The 15997-nt window shown below is 41.8% G+C and overlaps 1 protein-coding gene across 3 annotated transcripts in view; it reads left to right on the top strand.

Annotated features, from left to right (window-relative positions):
* The window catches only part of strbp (spermatid perinuclear RNA binding protein), an 80844-nt gene that overhangs the window by 38553 nt on the left and 26294 nt on the right, over positions 1–15997 (top strand). For all 3 annotated transcript variants that reach the window (XM_085793751.1, XM_085793752.1, XM_085793753.1), the window contains one exon: positions 9987–10168. In XM_085793751.1, coding sequence (XP_085649877.1) covers positions 10166–10168 — 3 coding nt within the window. In that variant the 5' untranslated portion in view covers positions 9987–10165. The remainder of the gene's footprint in view (positions 1–9986; positions 10169–15997) is intronic.

Genomic DNA, 15997 nt, shown 5'->3' with positions numbered 1-15997 from the left:
TCAAGGTGTAGAAACATCTCTAAGACGATCAAGAGAAATGGGAGAGATGTAAGTCCTCGTAGCAGAACCATGTTACTCACAGACAGACAGATGTGGACCTGAGGAGTTCAGTCCCCACACCAGCAGCGCAGTAGGTAAAGGATTACAGTACGTATACAAGCGCCAACATAGGAAAACAGCTCAATCTACTTTGGTTACCCTAATAGCAATTATAGCACAGAGGTGTTCCAGTATTTTGTCCACATCTCAGTAAATTAGATAAAAAGCTGAAGGGAATGTGTTAGCTCAGCATCTTAAAAGAAACAAACAAACAAACAAAAAAGATGACAAGCAGAAAAAAAAACAGCAACAGGCAAAGTATAATATAATTACCAGAAAGACTGAGAGTGAGAGACAGGAAGTTATTAGGAAAACATCAGTGCTGTAGGAGAGCTAGGGTAAATTGGAACAGACCAGGTGCATAAGTTAAGATCAGGGGGGAAATCAGTGTGGTATTCAGTGGGAGAAATAATTGCTTTTTGTGTATGTGCGTTCAGCAGAGACAGTGTGTGTCCACTGCGACGCATAGGAGAGTCATCTTCAGTTATTCATGACACGGGTCGGCCCATCTATATTTGATATTTCTCAGCAGAATAGTGGTCATTACAATTGGATTGAAAATATCAATCAATGAAAAAACTTATGAATAAATGTTTCAAAAGTCTGGTCTGTCATGCATAAAACAAACAAAAAAGAACAACACAGAATAAATATATTGAGTATTATACCTATACTATAATTTTAAGTTAACCTGTATAGAAATATGTATACAGTGCTTTCAATCATCTATAGAAAATAATAGTAGTTTCTGGAAAAGGCCCTCAATCCAACTGTGAAGAATTTTTTTTTTTTTTTTTTTTACACATATTGAATAATGAAATGCGTGTTTACCTGAAAGATGGTCTTACTCATTATATCTGATAATGTCATATTTGCAATTTATGGAATATGATTACCTTATTTTAATTATTTCCAATGCCAGTCAGTTTTTTTTTTTTTAATTCTCTCAAGGAAAGGAAAAAACGGAAGTAATTCTGATGCGGTGTGTGTAGTTCAGATAAAAACTCAACAGAACCACCGGCCACACTTGAACATTTCATTAGAGTCCAATCAGAAGTGTAAGCAGTTCTCTCATTCTTTTTAATTTTCTCTTTTATTAGTGTCTAAATTGCGTTCACCTTGACTCCCAGGTGTAACACAGTTCCTGATTAAATGGGTGTAATGGAAACTAGGAGAGAACAACCAGCTTTTTTTGTGACAACTGGAATCGAGAGCCATAGTTTTAAATGGATGTGTAATGCTGTAATGGGCCTGTTCCTGGCTCTGTTTTCAGGTTGCAATCAGCAATTGTCCTCCTCCAGTTGTCACACCAGTTAAGTACGCTCCGTGCCAAGTGCTAAACATTCGCATCGTTGTTGTGTTGTAGAAGAATGGACAAGGAAAACAAAACAGAAAAGAAAAATGTCAGGGAGGAACAAATTGGAGAAAAGGAGAAAGGAGGCAGAAACAAAGAGGGAGAGAGCAAACTCGGCTACAAATGAGTATAAATTCTCCGCAATGCATACATAAACCTGTTTTAGCTGAGAGAGCGATACAACCATGAGGTGACAAGAAATGAAGACAGACAACAAGGAACGGCTGCATCATTACAGACATGTGATACATGCCTGACATCATTTCCCTGGTGTCCTTTATTCTAATTCCCATTCAGCAAATGTCTAACCTGCTGCATAGTCTTGCATTAATGAGACATAATGCAGGTAATATATCCAGCATCCTACTTCCTCCTGATTCTATCTCCAGCATTTAGGCTCTATGTTAAAGAAGGAGTGACAATTGAGAGAAAGCTGATAATCACAGATTAGAGTCTTAACTATTTTATAACAATTCTTATGTTCTTGTATTCTTCCATTTGAAAACACAATAATATCTTTTTTTCCCCTCTACAATCTCACTGTACGACACTTTACATATCAGCTTCTTTCTCCGGTGGCTTCTTTGCAGCATTGTTTACTACCTTCATTGGTTCCTCATGTCTGGTCGATTCCTGTTTTCCACCCTTCCCCCACCCACACAAACGGTCAGGGTAGATGTCACCAGGTAAACATGCAGTGGAAACTGGTGACAGTGATCACATCTGTCCCAGTGAAACTCATCACTTTAAGAAGATGATAATTGTAACATTTTTTCCTTCTTTATTTCTCTCAATTGCCATATTTTATATTCACTACATGGGTATAAAATAATGAAATGGACATCTTTGAGGATTAGATAATCTGGGACTGACTGGTCAGGGTGAAAGCATCTGTACACTCCTCTCATATAAGACACCTGCTGCTGTGACAGAGGAAGAGAATGATAATTACACTCTGTAAAGGTCCCAAAATGAAACGGGAGGGCAGAATAACTAACTGCGCCACAGTGGTGAAGATATCAGCGTGATACATACACACACACACACACACACACTTGCAGACGCAGTGAAGTTATGTTGACAGCAGGCAGATCATTACACACTGTGAAAGTCCAAGACTGTAAATAAATTAGAAGAGAGCCTAAACATATGCCAGTTTGATAGTGGTAGGCTATACAGTTTGACATTTTCTAAATATATTGTTATCTATTAAAAGATGTAAAACTAACATTGTAAGTGGCCTGCTTGTCATATAGTGACTATAAAGTAACTTATTTTAACAGCATTTGTATAGGAATGATTCTGTCCCATGCGTTTTGATCCATATGAGTGGTTTCCTCTATACTAAGTGTTAGAGGGCTGAAGAAAAATGATGATCTCCCAGATGCTGCTCTGTGAGTGAGCCTGCAGTTTATCTGGGCATGTGTCTCAGAACTGCAGGTGGTGAAAAACTGGCTCTTCCTTTGGCTGCACTGCACAGCCACTTGACCTACCACTGTATCTTTTTCAGATCTTGATAAATGGGCTCCACACAGACACCAAATGTCACAAGGACAGGAGGGTCAGAGTGTCCAGCCTTTGCCTCTGGCCCTGATACCTTAAGAAGGACAGTGTATCTAACTGAAATGGTTCCCTTTGAAGTGTCTCTCTTCCTCTTGTTTATCTCTCTCCTGACTTAAAAATCCAGTTCCTGCTATTGTGACTGTTTTTTTCTGGTGACTGTCTTTTCATTTTTTTGTTTTTCCTCCCTTCTCATCGGTTCAGTTGTGAGTTGTGCTACTTTGTCTGAATTCAGTCAGTTGTTTTTGTGGACATTTGTCGAGCTTGTAATAGCTGTTAATTTGCCTTAATGAAGTTAAATTGTTACAAAACCGCCTAGCTGGCATGTCATCTTCCCTGCTGTCCGTGTGCATGTATAGTTGGAGCATGTGGAAAAGTCAAAAGGTCATGACAACTCATCATCAAAAAACTGTGAAGCCCCTTTTCATACATTTACTCTAAAAAGAGGGCTATCACACCTGTTTTATCCTGCCTAAATTATTCCAACTTCCATTTTAGTCGTCTTGTTTGAGGCTTGTTAAAGTCTAATACCTGCACATCCAGTACTGCAAAGATGTTCTTTTGGCAGTGGAAAAAAAGAAGATGAAAAGGAATCCAAGAATAAGGGAAATAGAAAAAGACAGATGAGGAAATGAGATGTTGTTAGGGTGGAGAAGAAATGGAACCTGAATAGCAAATGGGGAAGTTTATGAGGGAAACAGGGACATTTTAAGAAAATACATGAGACTTCAAAATCTTCATCAAAATTCAAGCTGGCATTTTCACATTTTCAAGAACAGCGAGTGCTCTGCTCTTAACTAATCTATGTTATTGCTTCGGCAATCAAAAATGAATCTTCTCTGTCAGACATCTCAGTCCGCCAGCACCTGTTTACACAATGCACGCTACCTCGCAACAGAGGTGGTTTTCAGAGGGGCGGTTTAGAGAGGGGCGTTCGGGAGCGTGATTCTGCATCCATTCTGTTTATTGTGCGCCACCTGGTCCTAAGAGTTTCATTATTTGGGGTGTGCCGGTGTCTTGTGTGTGCCTGTTTGTCAAATTCATTACCACACACTTTGGCAGATGTTTTCCCAGATGCAAACGTTGTGGCAGCAATAACCCAGGAGCCAGCCACACGCAGGTTAGTGCTAATATAACACACACGCTTCTCACCCAGTCAAACAGCCGTTCAGGTGTATAATGAATGTTTAAAGATGATGGGTCAGAAATAGCATTTTGGTGAGGAAAAGCGTGAGAGCAAAAAATATCTTACCCACTCGAGATCTGAAATAACTTCAAAAAACCACACAGGCTTCACGGCCAGAAATAGCAGCCATATTTATACCTGCGTATTTCTTTGTAAATATTAGCTTTATTGTAGGTCCGCTTCGATGGAGCGCAGAGACACGTCTGTGAGGTTGTTGGTTAAGAGAATGAGTGAGTATGACATGTGACAGCAGGGCAAGAGATGGAACTGACGCACACAGCTGAGAAAACATGACACCCATTAGGCTGCGCATGAAGGGTCCCTCTGCACCTTCTCTTTTTCTTAATACTACATGAGATGTTCTCTACCTTTTGTATCTGCAAAGAAAATGATGCAGGAATAACCGCTTGAGTTTAGAGACCACAAAACTCAAGTGTGGCATTGAAATATTAGTTGATTAATCACCAAGAAGTCATTTTTATGGTTGTTTATTAAGCAAAAATGAAAAATGATAACCAGTTCAAGTAAATAAAAAAAAAAAATATATATATATATATATATATATATATATATATATATTATATATATATATATATATATATATATATATATATATATATATATATATATATAAATATGCTCCACTTATCTGTTTTGTTACCCATCAGGTTAAATATGATGGGCCGTGATAAAATTGAGAGGGGCTTTTTTTGCCATCTTAAGAACTAAAACATGAGTAATGATATTCTACCTTCTACATAAATAATTATTTGCAGTGGTAAATTCTGACTATACTGTAGATACGATACGATACGATACGATACGATACAATATGATATGATACGATACGATACGATAAACTTTATTGTCCCGTTCAGGGAAATTTGTCTTGGACACTGTAGCTGCGCCGTAAATACCTTGAAGGCCACAATGACAAAAAACAATACAGCCATACCAACCCAGCAAACACAAGACATAACAGCATAGATAGACCTGAAAACATATGATATCAACAGAGGAGCTGGAGCACACATCTCATTGCATTAAGTTGCATTAAGTCTTTCATACAAAATGGCCAGGCCATGGCCAGGCCATGCTTGTAAAAGAGAATTTTTTTATCTTAAGCAATTTGCCTGGTAAAATAAAGGTAAAATAAAAAAATAAATAAAGGGAAGTAACAGGAAAATTAATTAATGGGGAAGTGATGGCCAACAATGTGGAAGTAAAGTATGTCTGATGTGAGGAAGTAAATCAGTGCTCTGTTTGGACTTTGTGTTGGAGATATTATCTTATTCCAAAATGTGGCAGGGAAGCTTTTTCCTGGGACGAGGCCCAAAACTGTCTTGGTTGTAATCACACTACAGATGGTTTTTGTAGCTGAAATTTCCCCTAAAAAAAGAGAGAAAAAAAAGTGATTCTAATTTTATGACGCGAAAACAATGAGGTGTTTTGTAATATATGATTTGCCAGCAGAGTTTAATTGTGTCTGTAAAGTAAGAAATTTTTCCTGCAGTTATTCTGGCGTGTAACCAGCCATTAATCATAAGTCCTTTGACTGGTATCCTGCTGGCAGTGTGGCTGGTGGATGAAACAGTTCACTCCCAACCGTGCTGCAGTCGCTGAACATGACAGTCGACTCCGTTTTAAGCAGCTAGAAAGCAGAATGATGCAGAAGTCTGATAATCTAATCACAATATTAGGCAGGAAATAAGAAGTCTTAAAGGGAATACATTGTGAAAATAAGCTCCTCCAACACTAATTAGCGCTTCCTCTCTCTCTCTCTCTCTCTCTCTCTCTCTCTCTCTCCCTGGCTTTTGTCAGTCCACTGTCTCTTCATTTCTGCTATTCCACTGTTCATCTCATTTGATGGTTATCAGATGAGAAAGGTGTAAATTGCTGCTCAGAGCCATCTCAGCAAATTCCCCAGCTCGTCTGTCTCTCCTTCATCTTTCAATCAGCTCCCATCCCTCGTTTCTTATCCTCTGCCTGATTCCTTTCATCTCCTTAGGGAAAACAGGATGTAATCACCAGTTCTTGGCGCAGGCAGGAGAAGGACACAGCACAGGTGTGTGTGTGTGTATATGGTTGTGTGTTTGTGTATTCCCTCATGCATAAACTTCTAGGACAAATATATTCAATAACTATTGGACCAAATTGAGGCTATCATGATGGTGTGCATGGGCATACCTGTACAGTATGTGTGTGGAAATCTGTGCTTGCGTGTGTGTTTGCAACATGCTAATGTCCATGAGCCACCACCAGCGTTAATGAGGCAGGGCTTCTGCCAGTCCCCCCACCCCCTTTTCTCTTCTCCCTCTCTGGAGGAAGAACACACGATCATACATTAATAGCCCACCAGGATGGTGTGACTAGGAGAGAAGAAGAAGAAGAAGAAGAATGGAGAATGGAGACTGATGGGAGGTATACAAAAAAGAGATGGAGGGAGGATGCAGAGAGAAATGTAGTAATTGGTCAGTGTGAGCCCACGGAAGACAAAGCCACAGGGGGATCCATCAACAAATGGGCAGATACAGTTTGTGAAAACATGGTCCCCTCAGTTGCCTGCAGTCCCAGTGGGACACAGAGGAAAGTGGGCACATGGTCGGCCTCATATTGCTCTCCAGAGGGCTTCCTCTAAGCTTCATTTCTCTGTTATATTTTGAAAACCACAATTTGCGCTGTATTCTTTATTCTGGTATTCTCGATTTTAATTAATGAAAAATGAGAAGGAAAGTAGCATGAGAGAGCTGCAAAGAGCGGGAATTGGTGTTGTTGTTTATCATTGAATTGCTCTGATAATGAGAATCGAATGGGGGCTGGCACGTTGTTATTATGCTTCTTGGCAGGGTGTTTGTGTCTCGGCCTGTGTTTTTGTGCATGCACTATAATCATGTGCATACAACCCTAAGTGGCCAAGACACGTTGGAAGAGAGAGCTTATACCCCCTTTCTAACCCACCCACCCTTCAGTGATGAGTGTTGGCTGCAAGGTAACTGGCAAAACACGAGTGCGCGGACACGGACACTATCGCTGCCAGGTGTGTCGAGGAGGTAATTGTCAGCGAGGCAGGCCAGCGGCCAGCGGTGCAGAGAGGGACAGCGCTGGAGAGAAAATGAGGAGAAGCCTCTGGTGGAGTCTGTTTGCCTGAGGGGCCGGCTCAATATCTGGCGCCGGTTGTTTATGTGATTCCCCCCGGTCCCCTTTGCGCAGCTTTGTATTCTCCTTACCGTTCCGCTGTCTGCCTGTTTTGCCTGCTCTCCGTGTCTTACTCGCTCCGGCTCCTGCTCCTGCTCCTGCTCCTGCTCATTTCCAGTTCCCTCCATTTTTCCCCATTGTTTCTCTAACTACTCACAGCATCTCTCCCTCTGTCCTCTCCCTCCGTCTTGTTCTTGTTCTCCCTCCATCCCACCGAGAGGCTTTCGGAATCACCACAGTTTAATCCCCCAGCAGGTCTACTCCCAAGAGACACCAACAGTCACATGTGTTTATCTTGTGTGTCTCCTGACAGACTCCAGATAGAGCCATGGATGCGCATCATCTCAGGGTGATGATGAGATACTCTAGTCTACACATTAGAGACATTGTTATTTATCAGCAGTGTGTAGACTGGAGTGTAAATAAAGGAAAACTGCCAGTGAAAGTTCTGCAAAGTTCAACGGCCTCTGATTTAATCTTGAATCGTGCCCTACGAATGGATCGCTCCATTGTTCCCCACATCAGTGCAGCATAATCAAATCCACTAATGAGCCTCTCACACTATAGTATAGTGCTGCTTTGGGCAGTTTAAGTCAGTTTTTGTCAGTCAGACAAAAAGTTGAACTACTCATTTTCAAGAACGATGACCTGGATGAATGAGAATATCCATAGACTTTATCACACATGTTTTCAGTAATTACAACTTTGTCGTGATCAGATTAAGCAACAGAACTTTGTAAACATTTGAAGTATTTTAAGTGAAGATCAAGTCTGAGCATGTTAATCTAGTTTCAGCAAACTGCCGTGAGCTGAGATCCAATCGTTCCTTCATTCTGCAGCACTAAAAAAGGAAGTGGGTCCAAACACCAGCCAATGTTTTTCTACGAAGCCTTGTTATTTTCATCATGCATTCACTTTTTGTTTTTTTGAATATTTTTTTCATTCTCAAATCTCTTATTCATCCCTGTTTCTCCAAGGAAAAACATTTTTGTTGTCGTTCTGTTTTCATCTCACCATCATTTCACCGTCATCATGGGGGTAAAAAAAATTCTGGTTGAAAATGTTTTGTCACAATCTAAATGAAATTGAAACACACACACGCTCACATATTTTCTTACACCTGCTTGAACCCTTTGACACATCAGCATTTACACTCCTGTGTGAACACACACACATACACACATAAACAGCTCTATAAATGTCATTGCTCTGGTCTGAGTGTGACCAAATGTGTCTGTGTACTGTCAGTGGTGATACTGTTGACATTTCATGTTGTGAATAGGAGCGCTGTGCATCATCTCGGCTCGTTATGAACTGATAAAACTGCCCTGTGTTTTCATAGCAACACCAGATGTTTACTTTACTGTACAGTCAGAGCCCAAAGACGAACTAAAGGTAGAAGTTATACATTTCTTATACTTCTTACAAAAGTAAACTCTTTGTAACTTATTTATCGGTTTATTGTTTTTTTTAAAGCCTCTGCATCTTTTTTTCAACATTACTTTACTGTCAACATTTTTTTTTGTACTTTGAAGGGAATAAATGCCAGAAAAACCATTACTGTCATGCACTGTATTGGAAAGAGCACTCTGTAGCACAATGGTCCTGCTCTCTCTGGGCTCTGCACATTGTAATTTGAAGTCCATCTCTGAGTTTTGTCAGCCCCTTTTTCTCTCTACTTTCCCCCTAATCCCTCTACTGTTCATCCAGAGGTGAATCTGAAAAACAACACTGTGTTTAAGAGTAATGCAGAAATCTTAGTCATTATTTAAGCGAGTTTGATGAAGTGGTTGGAAATGCTATTTGCATTCAAGGTATGGACACACTTGATGTCTCATTGTTTTCGCTGCAGTAACATTCTCCATTACACTCCACATGATTATTGTATTTTATAGTATAGAAGAAATCATTTGGCGAAATTGCCGCCATACTTGTCTGATATGTTCCTGTATGTCTTCATCCCGATAAAAACAAAAAGAACAGTTCACCTGTAGTCTGACAACTAGTTTGTGTGCGTGCGTGTGTGTAAATGGAGGAGGGTGTGTAAGGCTTAAGTGTGTAACCCAGTGTATGAAAACAAGTAGGTGTTTGTATTACATCCCCCTCCCTCTGACCCCCGCCAGCTCATGAAAAATGAATGAATGTGTGCATTCTACTGTGTGTGTGTATGTGTGTGTCCACATGTCTATCTCCCATTGGTGGATCAGCCAATCTGTCAGATCTTTTGCTCAAGGACAGTGACTGCTCCCCTGCTGAGAAAACCACGTGTGAGAGAGAGAGAGTCGGGTGTTACCGGGGGGGGAAATCATGGTGGCGCTGGGTGCTGCAGGTTGGGTGTGATGGCGTTGATGCTGATTAGATGATGATCGTGCTCCTGCTTTTCCTGTTTTCTCTTTGTTTTTAAAGTATTTGGTCACATTATTAATCTAGTTATTTATGAAATCTACGTTTCAGCGGAAGCAGCTCTGCAATTTTCCCTTGACATTTCCTCCTGTAGTTGTTGAGGCACTGATTAACCTTTCATCCTCTTCTCCTCCTCCTCCTCCTCCTCCTCCTCCTCCTCTTCTCCTCTCTGCTTCTCCATCCCTGTAGAAGTACAAGCTCTCATTGAGTGGTGGCTGGAGTGACAGAAGAGCACATGAAGAAGGGAAACGGCGTGACAGCAACATCCTGACCGCTAACCTTCGCTTCCTCGCTCCACCACGCGCCCGGCAAACTCCAGCAAGCGGGCGTAAGAAGGAAGGAAACGTGCCACCACTCCTCCCGCAGGCATGGTAATACACTCTCTTTCCTTTGGCGCTGCTGTGTGGAATGTGTGTGTACGTACGTACTGTAGGGGTTACGCGCGCGGATAATCCACAATAGGATGAGGAAACGGCCTGTAGACTGAGGGGTGTAAGAGTTCAATCTGATAACTGGCTCTAGACATGACAACAAAGTGTGTGCGTCGGAAAAGAGAGAGGTAGATACCTGATAAGAGCTGCTGCAGACAGGACTGTGTCGCTCTGTGTTTTGGGGAGACGACAGGAGATGAGAGCTGTACGTTATCACTGAGGAAAGAGGAGAAGGAGAAGACAGAGATGGTGAACATGAAGAAGAGGAAGAACAATGAGAGGAAACAGAATGAAGGGCATGGAGGATGAGGTGGAAGGGAAGAAGAGCGGTGATTAAGAGAGTGGGTAAAATGAGCAATTAGTTTAATTACTAGTGCTCGTTCATTAGGTTTTCTAGCTGTTTTTATTCCTGTTTGAGGACAACTTGTGATTGGAATTAATGTGTAACATCCTACCTGTATTCATCTGTGGTTCATTGGTCTAATCATTAACAGTGAATGGGTGTATAAATGGGAATAAATGAGGCTTGGCTAAGCACAAGCGGCATGTTATGTGAGGAAGAAGATGCAAATAAAAAAAAATAAAAGGACTGTTTTTTAGGGGGCAGGGAGGCCGGCTCTGAAGATCAAAAGAAGCAGGGCAGATAAGACCACAAAAACAAAAATGATGAACAGAAACACAGGAGATGAAAAGTGGATACGGGAAGCGAGAGAAAAAGTAGAGAGTGAAAAGAACAGAGGAGAGAAGGGAAGGGAGGTTAAGAGCTGCGAGAGGTAGAAGTAGAGAGGAGGAGAGAGACAAGGGATTGATTAATGGTCTTGGCCTGTGACAGTGGGAGCTTTTCCCCTCAAGGGGGGTAGAGCAGAGCAGAAGATGAATTATTAAAAAGTAGAACAAGAGGAAGAAGGAGGGGAAAATGAGCACAAAGAGGAAGAGAGTGGAAGTGGGTTGTAGGGGAGGATGGAAGAATGGAGGGAGGGAAGGAGAGGAAGGAGGGCGGGGAGGAGAAAAATGAATGAGTGAGAGAGATTGAAAGAAAACAAGACGCTGCCGAAGGTGCTGAGGTTGGACATTGCAGAAGTGGGTACATGGTTGAGCTCATAAATAACCAAGGCTAATGAGACTAGTGCGTACATTTGTGTGTGTGTGTGTGTGTGTGTGTGTGTGTGTGTGTGTGTGTGTGTGTGTGTGTGTCTTCAGATTGCACAGTACTGTGATTAGTCTTGAGTTATGGTGATGCAGCAAATACTGTGGGTGACCTTGGCAAGGGTGTCACCGCGCAAACCGCATAAACACCAAACAGCTTCTTTATTGACTTTCCACTGAGCTTTCTGCATTTAATGAATACACATCCCCACTGTCTACGCCTGCATCTTCATGCACCGACAGATGCACACATAATACAGCCTGGGTTGAATATTTTTGTATCTGTCTGGCTTTGCCATCCAGTTTGTCTGTACAGGTGTCAATATTAGCTCACTCCTTTGTTTCTGTGGGACACTGTGGAAAATGTTAACAATATTTCTGGTTTTAGTTCCACATCTCACACTGTGGTGGGGATGAAATACTGCTGCAGTCTTGGTGCAATTAATAAACATAACTAAACTGCTTAAAAACTAAAAACATCTGCAAGGTTTTAAAAGTGTTTGTCAAAACAGGATGACATATTTCAGTGTGGAACATTTCTCACCTCTTCCACATGACATCATTTTATGTTGATTTTATTGTGCTTCGGTATTCTCTCTCATTTAGACCAAGCCTGTACTCAGTGCTGTAATAGAATGTCCAGAAACAGTGCCGTGTCAGCTCATGTGCTCTTAGCAGTCCAGTCATAATATTTTACAGGCAGGCAATAAACCTGTAAAACCACAGCAACACATTACCGGGAGCAAAGGACACAGATAAATAAAAAATCTCTAGTGTGGGAGCTGTAGTTTGGGAAAGGCTGCATTATAAGATTGAGTGATGAAAGAAGACCTTAGATGCATGTCATCCCAGAGGATGATGATGACATGCTCTGTATATAAGACTACTCTAGATTTTCCATGTTTCGCTTCTTTATCTCGTGTTTATCAGGACAGTAGTAGAGAGGTCTGGCCTGGTTGTTGTTTTGCTGCCAGATCATGCAGCCGTGATGTATGTGCATCCCGCCATTGCGTGTGTGCGTAAGCGTGCGTGTGTGTGTGTGGAAACCTGAAAGACAGTGAGAAAGAGAGAGAGCACAATAAAAGAGGATAGAGGATTGTGGCCGGGCCGACCTGCCAAGCAGAGTGCAGATAAATCACAGGATGAATTTTTAATGCAATCTCCCCTAGGCTGCTGGATGTTACAGAGACAGCACTGAGTAGTGTTTTTTTCCCCAGTGTTGCTTGCTCCCATCACTCCTTGCCTGTTTTGTCATGTTTCTTCTTTTTTGGTGGTGGTGGTGGTGGTGGGGTGAAATTTCGTTTCTCCTTCAATACCTCTCGGTTTCATGTTGGTCTAAAGATGCGTGACATTCGTCTCAAATATCACTTCTAAAATGGTTTTCCCCGGTATTTACAGGTGATGATTTGTTTTTCTGGGTGTTGGCGCAGTTTCACTATGAGGGTCGTTGGCAGTGTTTCTTCTGCTGCGGGCTAGAAATATTAAAATCATCCTTTTCTTCATCTCCCTTCTGCTGATTTCTCACCCTTGTTATCCTTGTTTGTTTACCTTCAGAGGCTTTTCTCTGCATCCTCATCTCTCATTCTCTCTTCACAAGACCTTGTATTATGTGTGTGTGGGTTATCTAAGCACTCAGTGCAGACTTTAGGCTCCTGACTTATTAAAAGTAAGAGCACACAATCACGTCCTGAGGAGCTCTGCCTATAAGCACGCACGCATCCAAGTACAATGCTCATAAATGGTGCTCTAAAAATAACAGATAATAGATTTTCTGTGAAAAAGAAACACGTCTCCAGCAAAGACACGCGTGTAGAGTGTCCCTCCAATCACAGCTGATACTGTTCCAGCGAGTCTTGTCCTTGGCATTGGGTCATGTAATTTATAGCAGATGGCCACAGAGAGACAGGATGAGACAGGAAGAGCCTGAAAGAGACAGGCGGCGATGGAGAGGAAAGTCATTGGATGCTGCTGCTGCTAAAGTGAAGGAGCCACCACTGACAGGGTGCACGTCGTCTAACCACGGCACCCCGAACCGAAATGGTTTTACTGCAGGGCATTAGGGACAGAGTAATGGTGATGGATGGAAGTGATGGAAGTAATGAGTGTCTCTGCTAGACTGTGTGTAATTGATTGTAAGGGTTTTGTGTGTCTGTGTCATTCATAATTTTCATGTTTAGGGTGAACATTAGTAAATTTGTTGGATTTTTCCTGTGGAGTATGTTTGTGTTGGTGTGTGTGCACGTTAGTTCAGCACACAGCGACTTGTAAATGCTGTGTAATGTGGTTATGTAACATAGGCCTGCCAGCCGGTGGGCATCACTGGACCGTGAAATGGAGTGTAATTGGTAAGTGTGTGGTCTAAAAGCACTATGCAACAATGGCATATGAAGGTATAGTGTATAGACAAGGCACGCATGGTGCATGGTGTGTGCCAGCGGCTTTCAGAACAGCTGGGATTTCATAAATAAATATGTGCACGTCTGGTTCTGATTTCTTGGTTGATGTGAGGAATCTCAGGCAACTGTTTTCTTTTTTTGCTTCCTTCGCACTGATTTTATATATTTTATTATATTTTGGCTTTTCATAAAGTTATCATTTGTGTAGGCTGTCTGAGCTTTAGTGGAATCTTTTTCTTTGGAGCTGGATGTTAAATTCATGCTCAAACTGTGAAAATAGACTGTCTGACCTGGATGGAAGACTGCCACGCCAAGACGTAGGTGTGTGTCCAGGTTTCCATTCCACAGTGTGCTAAAATAATATTTATCTTAGATAGTTACATAATAATTTTATACATATCCTGGAAAGTCATTACCACATGACCAGAACAGTATAATAAGGCATTACACAGGATGTGCTTTGGTGGGATAAGGGGAGACTGAACATTAAAGCAGAAGTAAGCGATCCGGTCGTTTTGGCTAACTTCCTGTCAGCCGATGGAGTTAGCAGTCCCCGCCCTCGTCCCTACGTCACCACATTCACGCGCATCCCTTGGCTGCACACACAGAGAGGACCGCCCCTTTATGCCGTTCTCTCTCCTCATTGGATAAAGGTTGTAGGATACAAAGAAAGTTTTCTCCTCGGCTTACAGCAGAGCAGAGTGACTGACAGACCCGTGTTTCGGACCAGACACTCTATATAAGTGATTGCTGTCGGAAGATATAACTATTTAAGACTTATATTATTAACACAAATATTCCGCTTACTTCTGCTTTAAGTAGGAAGCTGGAATTAATAACGTTTTGGTTTGGAAAAAAACAGGTTAGCCAGTGAGGTCATTATTATCTTGTTACTCAACAGCGATGACATAACCAGACAGGTTTTAAACAAACCCTGGGATTAATACAATTTTAAAAAATATTTCTTACTTAATTTTACCTCTAAACAAAAATCGGTTTGTCTTCCTGCACCAATGTTTGCATGTTCAGTTTTTACAGCATTACACCACATCATGTGATGAATTTAGTATTAATTTTGTCCTGACATCTGATCTTCATTTTAACTTCCGAGGACCAGCATTAGGTCATTGCGCTGAAATGAGACACAGCAGTCTAATTTTATGTCAGTGACGCTGGGGCTGTTCCAGACGTCTGGATAGAGATCCTTTGTGGCTTAACATCATTTATGATTTATGTTGCTATCACCCTCACACATGGATTCTTGGACTGGGGACCATATTGGGCGATTGACCTCCAGGTTGTGTGGAGGTCAGGGCAGATTCAAGGACAACCACGGTGGTCTCTAACAGATTGAGTGTGTGCTTTATGTGGTGTAAGCTCCTCATTGACAACAGACATACCAGATCTTTGCGCCACAGCTCTGATAACAATAATCAAGATGAAGAGGGGATGAGAGGCCAACTTGAAGAGCTCCAGCACAGAGCACTCGCAGAATTAAAACTGATAACCACTTCCTGACACGTCACTCAATCTCCCTCTCAAATCAGTGTGAATCCGTGAAATCCTGCATCTGTTCCTATCTTGGCTACTGTAGCTTCCTCATCGCGTTACTTGTCAAAATGTCTGCAGCGTTATCTGAGCAGCTAGGCTGGCCTGAGGGGGTCGATTCCTGTCACTGAGTCCTCCTTAACTGCCCTGATTTACATGGTGATCAGAGCAGCCAGGCAGCGACTCCCCCGTGGTCGAGTAGCACCGACAAACACACATGTAGATACACAGACGACTCTCCTCGCTGTGAGGTTTATGGCTGCGGAGGCTCCCATTAGCGACGGCTCATAAAATCTGTGACTGTTGGTCTGTTAAACACTGCTCTGAGTAGGTGCGCGAGTGTAAAAGATACACACTGCCTCATACACACACGCACGTAGACATAAATGTCCATAGAGTCGTTGTGTCACTATTTAGAGCAAGTCAAAAATTGGATGAACCAAAATTTCCTCCTGTTAAGTCAAGAAAAAACTGAGCTCATTGTTTTTGGCAATAAAGAGAAGAGGGTTGCTGTCAGTAAACACCTTCAGTCACTGTCTTTAGAAACTAAAGACCAAGTCCGAAACCATGGCGATTTTAAAGTTCTGTCTACAAATCACTGAATGGTTTAGGTCCAGAATACATGAATGACATGTTAGTAGAGTGTAAACCCAGTAGGGCTCTGAGATCTACTGACTCA

The sequence above is a fragment of the Trachurus japonicus genome, chromosome 12, assembly GCF_045865225.1.
Source record: "Trachurus japonicus isolate A0001 chromosome 12, Traja_1.0".
Lineage (NCBI taxonomy): Eukaryota > Metazoa > Chordata > Actinopteri > Carangiformes > Carangidae > Trachurus > Trachurus japonicus.
Note: the sequence above shows the minus strand (reverse complement) of the source record. Positions and strands in the feature narration are given on the sequence as shown.